General features: G+C 38.3%; 2 protein-coding genes across 2 annotated transcripts; one reads left to right on the top strand and one right to left on the bottom strand.

The window, feature by feature from the left end:
• Positions 1 to 905: 905 nt before the first annotated feature.
• On the bottom strand, positions 906 to 5085 carry LOC111435115 (glycerol-3-phosphate acyltransferase 9-like). The gene is made up of 12 exons (XM_023072451.1): positions 4843 to 5085; positions 4672 to 4729; positions 4403 to 4521; positions 3944 to 4043; positions 3637 to 3732; positions 3425 to 3521; positions 3184 to 3271; positions 2999 to 3095; positions 2823 to 2908; positions 2177 to 2296; positions 1335 to 1433; positions 906 to 1209 (listed from the first exon to the last, which is right to left on the bottom strand). Exons 1-12 carry the CDS (start codon positions 5016 to 5018, stop codon positions 1161 to 1163), a joined length of 1185 nt encoding a protein of 394 aa, XP_022928219.1. The 5' UTR covers positions 5019 to 5085; the 3' UTR covers positions 906 to 1160.
• A 3988-nt stretch (positions 5086 to 9073) lies between these two features.
• Positions 9074 to 13683, top strand: LOC111435294 (nitrate regulatory gene2 protein-like). Its single transcript, XM_023072740.1, has 4 exons — positions 9074 to 10831; positions 11004 to 11179; positions 12141 to 12364; positions 12449 to 13683. The coding sequence occupies exons 1-4, from the start codon at positions 9781 to 9783 to the stop codon at positions 13182 to 13184; spliced, it is 2187 nt and encodes a 728-aa protein (XP_022928508.1). The 5' UTR covers positions 9074 to 9780; the 3' UTR covers positions 13185 to 13683.

Raw genomic sequence — 13683 nt, 5'->3', positions numbered from 1 at the left:
CTTCCTCCCATCGATGTGAGACCGCCCCCAAATCCACCCCCTTTGGGACCCAGTGTCCTTACTAGCACACCGTCTCGTGTCTACCCCTCTTCGAAAAAGAGCGAGATGTGGGACCGCCCCCAAATCCACCCCTTTGGGACCCAGTGTCCTTACTGGCATACCGTCTCGTATCTACCCCTCTTCGGGAAAGAGCGAGAAGGCTGGTACATAATCTGTTATTTGGCTCTGATATCATTTGTAACAGCACACATCTACCGCTAGAAGATATTATCCTCTTTAGGCTTATATTATCCTCTTTGGGCCTTCCCTTTTGAACTTCCCTCAACCCTTCTGCTAGGATAAGATTTCCACACCCTTACAAAAAATGGTTTGTTCTCCTCCCCAGTGGGACATCACACAAGGTTTCCACACCCTTACAAAAAATGGTTTGTTCTCCTCCCCAGTGGGACATCACACAAGGTTTCCACGCCCTTGTAAAGAATGGTTTGTTCTCCTCCCAGTGGGACATCACACAGCTATATTCTAATTTTTATATTTATATTTATTTATAATTAAAATTGTTATTCTTTAAAAAGTAGCTAAAAATTTCAAACTTTATGTTATTTATAACTCTATTTGAATTATTTTTTTAATAATGTCATGAAACTCTCAATTTTGTATATATTAAAGCTTTATGTTAAATTTATTGTGTATCTATTATTGTATTAAGAAAAAAAATACTAGTAAAAAAATAAATCGGTCTACCATATCTTAATAATTAAAAATGAAATAAAGTTTTAAAAATAAAAGAATATATAAATTAATTATAAATATTGTAATTGAATGAAAATACTAGAGAATACAAAATTAAATTTTTTTTATTAAGTCATTAAGCAATAAATTTAAGCTAAATTAGGTAATAAACGTGTTTTAATCATGAATTTACTTAATAAGCTAAGCCTAAACATATTTAAAGAGTTTCAAGCATTGAACAGCAAAATTTAGGCTCATGCAGAGCAAAACCAGGAAGCTCATTACAGAACTATGAGGTACACACAAGATAACACTCTTAATGAAGGTTTTCTGCAACTATACTGAAAGAAGATATCGACTCACCTCGAGCGCGTCGTCGACGATTATTCAAATGAAATGGTTCGGGGCAGGAACCTGTTAGAGATACTTTATTTATCGTCCAATAGCTGTAGTACCGACTCGGCGAAGCTTTGTTGCCTGAGGGGATAATAAACCGAGTGATGGAGTTCTTAGGGAAGGTATGTTCATCAGCCAAAGTGGAGGGATTGGACGTCAATAAGACTATATGATTTGGAAGATAACGGAAGAGAGAGGAGGCTTACTTTCGTTCTCGGTATTTCGGGCTCGGGCGAGAGTGCTTCAAATAACCATCCCATGGGACCTTCTTCAGACCTGCTCGAGCGCAAATTATGTCCCTGATCCTGTTAAATAATGGAATATTAGTGTAACAACTCAAACTCACTGCTAACAAATATTGTTCGCTTTTGACCGTATTGACATCACAGTTTTAAAATGTATCTGCTAGGGAGAAGTTTCCACACCCTTATAAGGAATGTTTCGTTCTCCTCTCCAACCGACGTTGGATCTCACAATATTTTGTAACAGCCCAAGCCTACTGCCAACAGATATTCAGATATTGTCTGCTTTGGCCTGTTACATATCGCCGTCAGCCTCACGGTTTTAAAATGGCTCGGGAGAGGTTTCTACACTCTTATAAGGTATGTTTCGTTCCCCTCTCCAATCGACGTAGGATCTCACAATAATTTGTAATAACTCAAGCCCACTGTCAACAGATATTGTTCGCTTTGGCCCATTACGATCACTGTTATCCTCACAGTTTTAAAACACATCTGTTAGGGAAAGGTTTCCACACCCTTGTAAGGAATGTTTCGTTCCCCTCTCCAACCGACGTGGAATCTCACAATAATTTGTAACAGCCCAAGTCCACCACCAACAAATATTGTTAGCCTTGGCCCATTACTTATCGCTGTCAGTCTCACGACTTTACAACGTGTCTATTAGAGAGAGGTTCCACACCCTTATCAGGAATGTTTCGTTCCCCTCTCCAACCAATGTGGGATCTCACAATTAGAGCCCATGACCGAAAGATCCGATGCTGAAAGAAGAACCACTATCACATTGCAGGTAGGGAAAGCAAGGTTACCTCTCTGCAAACTCGATGGGTGTTTCTCCAGGCTTCAAAACTTGGGGCTCCAGGTACCAAACATCACAAACAACAGCCCAAGAGGTCATAAGCTGCAGCAGATGCATGGTGAACGACTGCCTGAAAAAACGAACACGATCCAGGAATCATCTACCTCGCATAACCAATTCTATGCTAATCCATAGTGAACCTAAATACCGAAATAGAGTTATGCAGAAACATATGCAAAAACACCACCATTAATGGCACATGGACTACATTTTGGCAAATTCAATTATCATTCTAACCAAAAGAGACAGATTCAGGGCCACAGAGTTAATTCAGAATATTTGTAATAAGCAGCCACATATGAAACCCAGGCCTAAGCATGTTCTTAATGTTTATAATGCAAAAAACCCAGGCCTAAGCATGTTTATAATGATATTTACTGTTTATGCTTCACTCTATTTGAAGTATCTTCATCAATATATATAGCAACAAACAACATTACTTATTTGAAAACAACATGTTTTTTTAAAGTTCCTAAACAAACAACTTGTCAAACATGTTTTACGAATCCGAAAAGTATTGTCTGTCTCGTACCTCGACTATCAAACAGAAATTTAGTTTCTATCAACAAAGACTAATCAAATAAAAATCTCCTTACTTCCTGCTGTTCCAAAAAGCATCGACGAAAATTTTGTTGTATTTGATTGCAACTGGGCAAACAGAGCAGCCAAGTTCAAATGCACCCTGAAATCATTTAGTTAAAACAAATAACTATGGTTACCAATTACATTAAAGCCTTGGTAGCAAATTTAAGAAGTACTAAAAAGACAATACCTTCTTGAACATGACAGAGTAGTGGTTATTTACACAAGTTCCTTCAGGAAATATAAGAAGAGGATTGTTGTCAGCCCCTTGAACGTGATCGTTTAACCTAAAAGAGAAGACGTTTCAATAAGCATTCCAATAACAATCAGTATTTACTTGTGATTCTCGTGCTCCCGTTGTATGGCGACACTTACTTCTTTGCTACAACTTCACGGTCCTTCAACTCGGTACGGTTGAACCATATACATCCAATACTCTCCAATATAGTGCTTTGCAATAGTCCTGTCATAAAGTATAATATGACAACCAATCACAACGAAGACGAAGACAAATATGCTTACTGGGTATCAATAGCAAGAGCGTTTCTCTCGAACTTCAATTACTCGGACAACCTAAACCTTCATTTTATGTATTTTTCATAATAAATGCACTCACCAACCCAACCAGGATGTTTTTGCATAATAACAGCAAAGGCAGTCATTTGCTCCAAGATTATGAAATCGATCATGGAAGTATGGTTGGCCACAAAAACCTGCTCGACCAAGAATGAGAAGACAAACAATATAGCACTGAGAACGATGCTTAACATCTCGAAAAGGGAAAATACGATATGACATTTGTAAAATGTCACCTAAAACCCCGAATACCTGCTTTGGTCTCATGCTAGGTCGTGGCCCATGATACTTGACAACTCCAGTCCAAGATGCAACAAAGAAGCTGCATATCAACTCCACCAAAGACCTCTAACAAGGAAATATAGTGTTATCACACACAAGAATCCTCAACGATCATTATTAAGCAAGAAATTTTGAGTTCATCAATTGAAAAAGTAGGAGATCAAACCATCGACCGTGGGGATGTTAATAAATGCCTTATCCATAGAGCGAACGTAGACCCACAAGATGTATAATTAAAACACATAATGGGGAAGATTAAAGAATTGAACATGCACACCTCTAACTTAGTTCTCAGCTTATCATGGCCTTTCAATAGAAGATTCACTGGAATGAATGTTGAAAGGAAAATTATCCATCCTATGGTCAATATGAGAACCCTGCACCATGAGCTCAACAACACTTAGACAAAGAAATGAAAGTTATACTAAGAACCATAAGAGTTCCTAATTCCTATGACCTAAAGTGACCATATCATTTATCAGATCCATGTTTGCAACAGCGAGGAACTTCGTTACATGATTTCTTCTTCATATAGTAGATATAGGATCTACGGAGCAATTACTTAAAAGTACATTTTGTGCGACAGCCCTTCCTATCTGATGAAAAGGATCCGATGATCCTAAACCGATCTTACTTGGGATCGCAAATCCCAAGTTTATCTATGAAGAGCATATCTAATTATATTAGTGTTTATAATTGACTTCGTCTACATAATACTAATCGATGGAGAGCTAACCTCGCTGGGAAGAGAATCAGATACCGAACCACGACTCCACAGCACCACAGAGGGAACAGATAAATATTCCAATTCCATGGTTCCGGTGGGTTTGATTTGAAGCACCGAGTGAAGGAATCCTAAACATTCATTATCAAATAACAAATGAACAACACAAATTTATGAAGTTAAATCGAGGAGAACAACCAATAGCCCTGAAAACAACAAATCCCCTTTGCTATGAACAAAAATGATAGAGAAATGGTAAACAACAAGAAGGAAAAGCTCACATCAACAATAGCACCAGCAGCCTCAGTAAGGGTAGGCGAAATATCAAGCAAATCGCGCCTAGAAACAAGTTCATAAGCTCATGAAATCAGTCGGAAATCGCAATCGAACCAATTGGAAAACCGGGAGGAATATGAAATTGAAGGAAAAAGAGAGAGACGGGAGTAGATTACAGGCGGAGCTTGCCAGTTGGTTCTTGGATGGAGGATCCGGAAGGCAAGTAATCTTCAATATTGGGGCGATCCAAGTCCAATTCAGAGGCGGAGGATTTGAGAGAAGCAGCAGCGCCACTCATAATTGGCGGCTTTTGGGAATCTGGTCGAAATCTGGTGATGGGTTGATTTTTCATCCCTCTTGAACACTTTCATTTCCCCCCGCGCACATGCCACCAACTTCAATTCAAATGAGAATCTTTGAGTAACCTTGACGTTCGTTAGTTAAATTTTATATTCGTTTCTTTCATTTTTCTTTATGAACGAGCAATTTAAATCCTATAGACACTACGAGGATTCTTCTACTGTTAAAACAAGATCACTACATCGATGATTATGCTTTGACGTTCAGATGAATTAGGATCTGATATTGAGATCGAGGATTGTGACTTGACCTGATCTAATCTCGAGATTGATAATCATGACATCATATTGAGATGAATAACACCTTAGACTCTAGATTGAGATTAGAAATATCCATTGAACCCACGAGGGATTCTTGTTTGAACGAGACGAGGCAAGGAATGAAGAGAGATTTTTTCATTTTAGCTAAACCGAGACCGGGATGGTGATTATATTCCTTGTCTCAATTCCCACCTCGACTATATATATATATATATATATATATATATATATATATATTTTTTTTTTTTTTTTTAAATAGAAAAATTTTCTATAAACCCGATGTTTCCTTACAAAGAATCCCGACTCCGATATCTACAAAAATAAATAGAGAATTCCTTAATCTACTTGAGATGTCAAGTGCAGAGAGACAGTACTAAACCACTTCAGTTGAGCATAGACAATCATATACGACTCATGGTTCTCCTCCTTGCACCTTTGAGAATATCGACTCCCACCTGATCATATTGAAAAGATGGTGGAGGATGGTCTCCGAGCAGTTAGGGCAAGCTCCAGAGGTTCAGATGGAGTCAAGGACCATCATCGAGCTTATACAATCATTGTGCACGGTATACTTCTACCGATCATACTAACGGGAAGGGTTCGGTCGATTGGATCCAACTCGTTAATTAAAATTTCAACAATCTAATCCAACGTAATATTTGGGTAGAGATCAAAAATTCATTCGGGTATCATTATATATTTTTTTAATTTACTTACACATAATTATGTATTTATTCTTCAACCATTTTTAAAATACATTATTAAGTTTTTTTAATATAATTTTTCAAAATATATATAAATTTTGACTTTTGAAAATAAATAAATAAATATTATAAATACTAATATGTTACATTTATTAAAATAATGTAATAAATGAGTAAATTAATTTAATTTAAATATTTTATAATCAAATTGAGTTAATTTTTAACCATGGTTAAAAAAGCATTTAAAAAATAAAAATAAAAAACATAATTATTAGAAAAATCATTATTTTCAAAAGAAAACTCTCTCTTTCAAATCATATCCCTAAAATCGAAGCATTATTCATAAAAATAGCATTAAAAAAAGTTTTAAATTAATGCCTAGTCTAGAAAAATCATGTGCCTATTTTAAATAATAATAATAATAATAATAAGCTTTTTTAATATCCTAAATTCTAATTAATATTTAAGAGCAGCTGGAAAACTTTTTTTTTTTGTTTTATTTTTCTTTTTTAAAATTTTCAACGTCAATTTCTAAAATAATTAATATTAGTTTTTCTTTCCAAAATTATGAAATTATGAAAGGTGATGTAAGTAGGTAGTAGGATACAAACTTTCACAATTCACTTATAAATATTGCTTTTTTAAATAGTTAAAACAAAATAAAAAATGAAAATTAATTAATTATCATTTTCGTCCAAAACTCTCTCGTTATTTATATTATTTAAAAGTGGGTTTAGGACTGTTAGACGAACACGACTATCCAGAATGGTATGATATTGTCCACTTTGAGCATAAACTCTCGTGGCTTTGCTTTGGGCTTTACAAAAAGCCTCATAGATGTGGGACTGCCTCCCCTTAATCGAGGTTCGACTTCTTTTTCTTTTGGAGTCTTAGTTAGAGTTCTTTGTTCGACATTTGAGAATTTACCAATCTATTGACACGACTAAATTTAGGGCATAACTCTAATACCATGTTAGATGAACACGACTCTCCTGATATGATATTGTCCACTTTGAGCACAAGCTCTCATGACTTTGCTTTGGGATTTCCAAAAGGCCTCATACCAATGGAGAGAATATTATTTGATTATAAACCCATGAACACTCCCTAAATTAGCTTGATGTGGGACTTTCAAAGTACACCTCCTCTTAATCGAGGCTCGACTCCTTTTTCTTTTGGAGTCTTAGTCAGAGTCCTTTGTTCGACTAAGTTTAGGGCATGACCTAATACCATGTTAGATAAATACGACTCTCCACAATGGTATGATATTGTCAACTTTGAGTATAAGCTCTCATAGTTTTGCTTTGGGATTCCAATTGAGAGAGTATTCTTTGATTATAAACCCACGAACATTCCCTAAATTAGCCGATGTGGGACTTTTATCATCCAACAAGGACGATATTGATAAAGGCGAAGCTTACTCGGTGCAGGTCAGTAGAGTACTCGTCTCGTAGCAAGGTCTGGATTTAAAGCCCTAAACGGGTAAACGTGTAAAGGACATATAGACACAAAATTAAATGTGAGTGACACGTCGAGTCAGATGTTAACCCTCTAAAAAATACGTAAAAATGTATTAATCTCTCACCGTTCAATTTCGTACAATATAATTATTTTCATAGGTGTGGCTAGATGCTGGGTTTTGTATAGGATGCCATATTTGAACAATCCATTATATATTTTTTAAAAAACAAAAAAAATAAAATAATATTTTTTTAATACATAATAAGTAAATAAATAAATAGGGAGGAAAATAGGTGAGAATATTCGGAAAAAGATGGCAATAAATTCAAAGCTCCTAATTTGAGCTAATATTAAATGCTTGGTCAACCCCTTTGGTTTCACCTTGTGGGTTTTTATTTATTTATTTATTTAAATTATTATTATTATTATTATTATTTATAGAATCTTGTTTAATAATAAATAAATAAATAAAGGTTTAATTTTTGAATAAAGGAAGAGTATCGGAATGAACCGAGACTATATCTAAATGAGAGTGATCTCGAGAATAAGATTCTTAAGAAAGGCTGAATATCAATCGGGTGTCTATTTTTTCTCAGTAATTCCATCATAAGATCTCCAAAATTAAGCGTACTTAGTGTGACGGTCATGTTTGTCCGTGACGTGTTGTTTATGGTTGATTGCGATTATGACACTTAGCTTGGAGCAATTTTATGTGTGAGTGATCTCGAAACTTTCATAAGAAACATGTGAATAGGGACAAAACATGTTAAAAGAACCTGTATCTCTTCTCGAACAAAGTACACTATAAGTCTCCCTTGAGGCTTATGGAGCTCTCGAGAGGCTCGACTCCTTTCTCTAGAGCCCTCGAACGACGTCACTTTTGACTAAGTCGCATGGCTCTGATACCATGTTATGAATCACGACTCTCCACAATGGTATGATATTGTCCACTTTGAGTATAAGCTCTCACGACTTTGCTTTGGGCTTCCCCAAATGAAGATAGTATTCCTCACTTATAAACCCATCATCCTTCCTATCAAATTGTAACCTAAATAACTCTTAACAGACCTGCATTTTTTAAATTACATACACATTATTATTATTTTACACGAAGCTACTAAGAAATTAATTCCATATTTTTTAGACTAATTAAAAATTAAATTCGAAATTTGGGAACTTACCATATTATTTTTGGATCAATGATCAAATAAAAACAAAATTTAAAAACGTTAAATTTTTTCTATTTCAATCCCTAACGTTGGAAAGATGATGGTTTAAATTGTCGTTATTCCGCAACTAATTATTTGACGAGAAATTTTTGTTTGTATATGATCATATGAGTAGTTGGATACGAGATATTGAGTTGATAAATAATAAACGACTAAAATTATTTTTAATGAAAAAATAAAAATATACATTTTAAAAACTTAAGTAAATATTTTATTATTAATGTTAAGTAACGGAAAATAAATAAAATTTATGTAAATTAAAAACCATAGGGTCCACATAAATAACGACCATTTTTATTAATTACACCGAAAAAAAGAAAAAGTTAAAAGAAAATAAAAACGGTTCTTTAACAGGAAGGGCATTTTCGGAATTTCAATGGACGCCAAAAATTTTCTCTGGAACCAAACACCCAATTCCTCTGTTTTCTCGCCCCCCATTTTCCTGCTGCACTTGCCAGCCTAAGCTCACACAACTTTAATAGCTATGGAAGAACTCTTTGGACTGAGGAATATTTGGATAATTTGATTGAAAATTCGAAATCCCGTAAAAGCAAAAGTTGGGTAAAGAAAAGGGGAAAAGGAAAAAGGAATTACAGATTTGTTGCGTTATATTATAGCCCTGAATTGTGAATTCTGATCATCTCTGTTTGTTCTTCATGTTCTTCATGTTCTTGTTCTTGTTCTTCATTGTCGCTGTGTTTTTCAATCCCATTGGAGTTTTAAAATGGGTTTTAATGGCGTTCATGGAAGCATTCACGAGAATTGATCTTTCCATTTTGGCATACACCAACGCACAAACAAAAAGCTCACTCACTCACTTTCTCTTACTCTTAGAAGCGGACGATTGACGACAAACTCTCCGCTGGCAAAAGATTCCCTCACTGCCTTCTCATTTTTTCGTTTCTTTCTTCTTCTTCTTGCCGAATCCGGATTGGGTTTTGTTTTTGTCACTGACCCATTAAAGGAAAAGGGCAGAAGTTCAATTGGGTTTGCTGGGGTTTGATTTTGTGTGTTTTGAGTTAATGGGTTTGTTTTTCTTCACCTTTTGGTGAAACCCATTTGAGTAATCTCTGGTTTGCGCCATCTACAACGCTGTGTGGATGGGCTGTTCTAGCTCTAAGGTCGATGATCTTCCGGCGGTGGCGCTCTGTCGTGAGCGTTGTGCGTTTCTAGATGAAGCGATTCATCTTAGATACTCACTTGCCGAAGCTCACATGGCGTATATTCATTCCCTTAAAGGGATTGGTCATTCATTGCATAATTTCATTGAAGAGAGTGTTGATCCAGTTGGGAATGATGGCTCTGTTATTGATGATTCTGTCTCTCCTCCTCATCATCTCTGTCACTCCGATTCTGATGATGAATCTGATTCTCTTTATGATTTTGATCACTCCCCTCCTTTTGTCCCGCCGCACGACGGTCATATGGGTTATATGATGCCGGAACAAGAACGTTTTGGCTCGTATCCCGGCGGTGGAAGCGGCGGTGGTGGAGGGTTTATGCATATGAATTATATGTGGAAATCAATGACACCCTCTGTTGTGTATGAGCAGAGGCCTATGAGTCCGGAGAAGGTTTATCATGCCGGTGAGTCGTCTTCTTTTTCAGGTCATTACTCTTATCCTTATTATGGTTATCCTCAAGACGGTGGCTATGGTTCAATGTCATCTGCCGGAGGTTCAGGCTCGTCGCCGCCACCGCCGCCAAGGCCCTCAGCTTGGGCCTTCTTGAACCCATTTGAGGCATATGAGAAGTATTTTAGTGCTAACACACCAAGCCAGGATTTGAAGGAGGTGAGGGAAGAAGAGGAGATTCCTGAATTGGAAGATGAGTGTAACCAACATGAGGTTGTTAAGGAGCTACATGGAAGCCCGAAATTCACCGACGATGGCGGTGGAACGGACTCGAAAATAGCTGCAGGAGATGAGCATGGTGGTGATGATACAAACGCCATGCTTTCCCAATCAAGGCCTAGCGCTGCAGCTGAGGATGATGCTGTTAAACATGAACTCCACCAGAGCAAGCCTGGTTCACAAGAGGTCTATGAGGTTGCTAGAGAAATTGAGGCTCAGTTCGAGAGGGCATCGGAGTCCGGTAACGAAACGGCGAAAATGCTGGAGGCTGGGAAGCTTCCCTATCAGCAGAAACATGGTGAGTATCATATAGCTCAGATCCATTAGGATTCTGGCTAGTTACAAACAATGTGTTTATGTAGAATGAAACTTGAACATACTGGATTACTTTTGCTTGATCTTGTCTAGTTTTAGATGGATATTTGTTCTTAAACTGGGTTTCTGATCTTGTTACCTCTTTTAACTTGCAGTTTCGTCGAAAAACTCGCATGTTCATGTTGCTCCTTCGGTTTCGAAGAGCGTCGATCCTTCAACGTCTTCTGCTGAATTTGGTTACATTGAAGAGTTTGGGATGGCCTCTGGGAATCTGTCTTCTACGTTAAGGAAGTTGCATCTTTGGGAGAAGAAACTCTACAATGAAGTTAAGGTATGATACACTAAGCCATTTGGGCGCCTTACAAAGCTTTTGAAACCGTGAGCTTGACAGCGATACGTAATGGGCTATAGCGGACAATATTTGCTAGCGGTGAGCTTGGACTGGAACAAATAGTATTAGAGACAGACACCGAGTGGTGTGCCAGCGAGGATGCTGGGACTCCCTACAAGGTGGATTGTGAGATCCCACATTGGTTGGAGAGGGGAACGAAGCATTCCTGATAGTAGATGCGTTTTAAAACAGTGAGACTAATGACATTAAGTAATGGACCAAAGTGGACAATATCTGCTAGCGGTGGGCTTGAGCTGTTACAAATGGTATTAGAGCCAGACACCGAGCAGTGTGCCAGCGAGGACGTTGGGTCCCCAAGGGGGTGGATTGTGAGATCCCACATTTATTGGAGAGGGGAACGAAGCATTCAAGGGTGTGGAAACCTCTCTCTTGTAGATGCGTTTTAAAATAGTGAGACTAACAGCGTTAAGTAACGGACCAAAGTGGACAATATCTGCTAGCTGTCAGCTTGAGCTGTTACAAATGGTATTAGAGCCAGACACCGAGAGGTGTGCCAGCGAGGACGTTGGGTCCTCAAGGGGGGGTGGATTGTGAGATCCCACGTTGGTTGAAGAGTGAAACAAAACATTCCTTATAAGGGTGTGGAAACCTCTCCCTAGTGGACGCGTTTTAAAACTGTGAGGTTGACGACAATACGTAATGGGCCAAAGCGGACAATATCTACTAGTAGTAGACTTGAGCTGTTACAAATGATATCAGAGCCCGACACCGAACAGTGTGCCAGTGAGGACGCTGGGCCTCCAAGGGGGTGGATTATGAGATCCCACGTTGGTTGGAGATGAGAACGATGCATTCCTTATAAGGGTGCGGAAACCTCTCCCTAGTAGACACGTTTTAAAAACCGTGAGGCTGACGGTGATACGTGGTTAAATCTTGTAAGGCGGAAGAAAAGATGCGGGTAGTTCACGAGAGGAAGTATCGAAAGCTGAAGCGCTTAGATGAGAAGGGCGCCGAAGCTCATGAAGTTGATACCACTCAAACTTCAGTGAGGAGCCTATCTACCAAGATAAGAGTAGCCATTCAGGTGGTTGACAAGATATCCATGACAATAAACAAGATCAGGGACGAAGAATTATGGCCACAACTGAATGAACTAATTCACGGGTAAGTCTAATTCCTCGTATCGAAACGAAGTTACGTTCCTTGGTTCATTTCTTCGATGATACATGTCAATTACTGTTATTTCAGATTAACCAGGATGTGGCGGTCTATGCTCGAATGCCATCGTGCTCAGTACAAAGCGATCAGTGAATCAAAAAGTTTTGGTACGATCGGATCGGGTAAATGTAACGATAGCAAAGCTCATCTCGAAGCAACCAAGGAGCTTGAGCATGAGCTTCTAAACTGGACAATCAGCTTCTCTAGTTGGATCAGTGCACAAAAGGGGTATGTTAGAGTCTTGAATAATTGGCTTCTAAAGTGTCTTCTGTATGAACCCGAGGACACGCCGGACGGTTTAGCTCCCTTCTCACCGGGACGAATTGGTGCGCCCCTGGTGTTTGTGATCTGTAACCAGTGGTCACAGGCTTTGGATAGCGTATCCGAGAAGGAAGTGATCGATTCTATGCGTGTGTTTAGTACGAGGATGCTTCAAATTTGGGAACACGATAAGTTAATAACGCGACAGAGAATGATGGCAAAGGTTCGAAACTTCGACCGAGACGACCAAAAGATACAGAAACAGATTCAGGCATTGGACAAGAAGACGTTGATGGTTTCGAGAGATGAAAAACGTCTCTCAGCTTCTGGAAATGCTGTGTATCAAAATGAGATGAGCCATGTTAGCCTGCAATCGAGTGTGCAACGCGTTTTCGAGACGATGGAGAGGTTCACTGCAGATTCGATGAAAGTGTATGAAGAGCTTTTACGACGAACCGAGGAAGAACGATTGAATCGAGCTGGAAAGAGTCCTATAAGTGTATGAAACTCTGCTTATTTGTTCCAAATGTTCAAGAAATGAAACTTTTCAGCTCAGTCACAGAGCTAGCCTCCTGCTAAGCTACACAGCAGCCATTACGACCTGAGCTCGACTGTTCGATATCTGATTGTTTCAGTGAGTTATAACTCGAATGCTCGGGATGATGTTCGAGGAAATGGGCGTTAATCTTTCATTGTCGGGTGAAAGCGGAGTCGAATGAAAAGCCTTGTTCAATGGAAAGCTTGTTGAATGGACAGAAACTGAGTAAAAGTAGGGCATTTCTCGAAGTGGTTTCACTGATGGTTCGGAGAATCTCGATAGTAGTTTCATGGATTTGTGTTACGAGTAATTCGTGTAAAAGTTGGTAATAGTCGTTAGTTTGCTGCTTTTGAAGAGCTTTTCATTTGCTCGATTAACCCGGCATGGACTATATGAGCTCCGAGTAATTTATCGGATAAGTTCATTTGTTGGGCATTTTCGATTCACCAAATCGATGGTTTGTCTC

The sequence above is a fragment of the Cucurbita moschata genome, unplaced genomic scaffold (assembly GCF_002738365.1).
Source record: "Cucurbita moschata cultivar Rifu unplaced genomic scaffold, Cmos_1.0 Cmo_Scf00048, whole genome shotgun sequence".
In the NCBI taxonomy this organism is placed as follows: Eukaryota; Viridiplantae; Streptophyta; class Magnoliopsida; order Cucurbitales; family Cucurbitaceae; genus Cucurbita; species Cucurbita moschata.
Note: the sequence above shows the minus strand (reverse complement) of the source record. Positions and strands in the feature narration are given on the sequence as shown.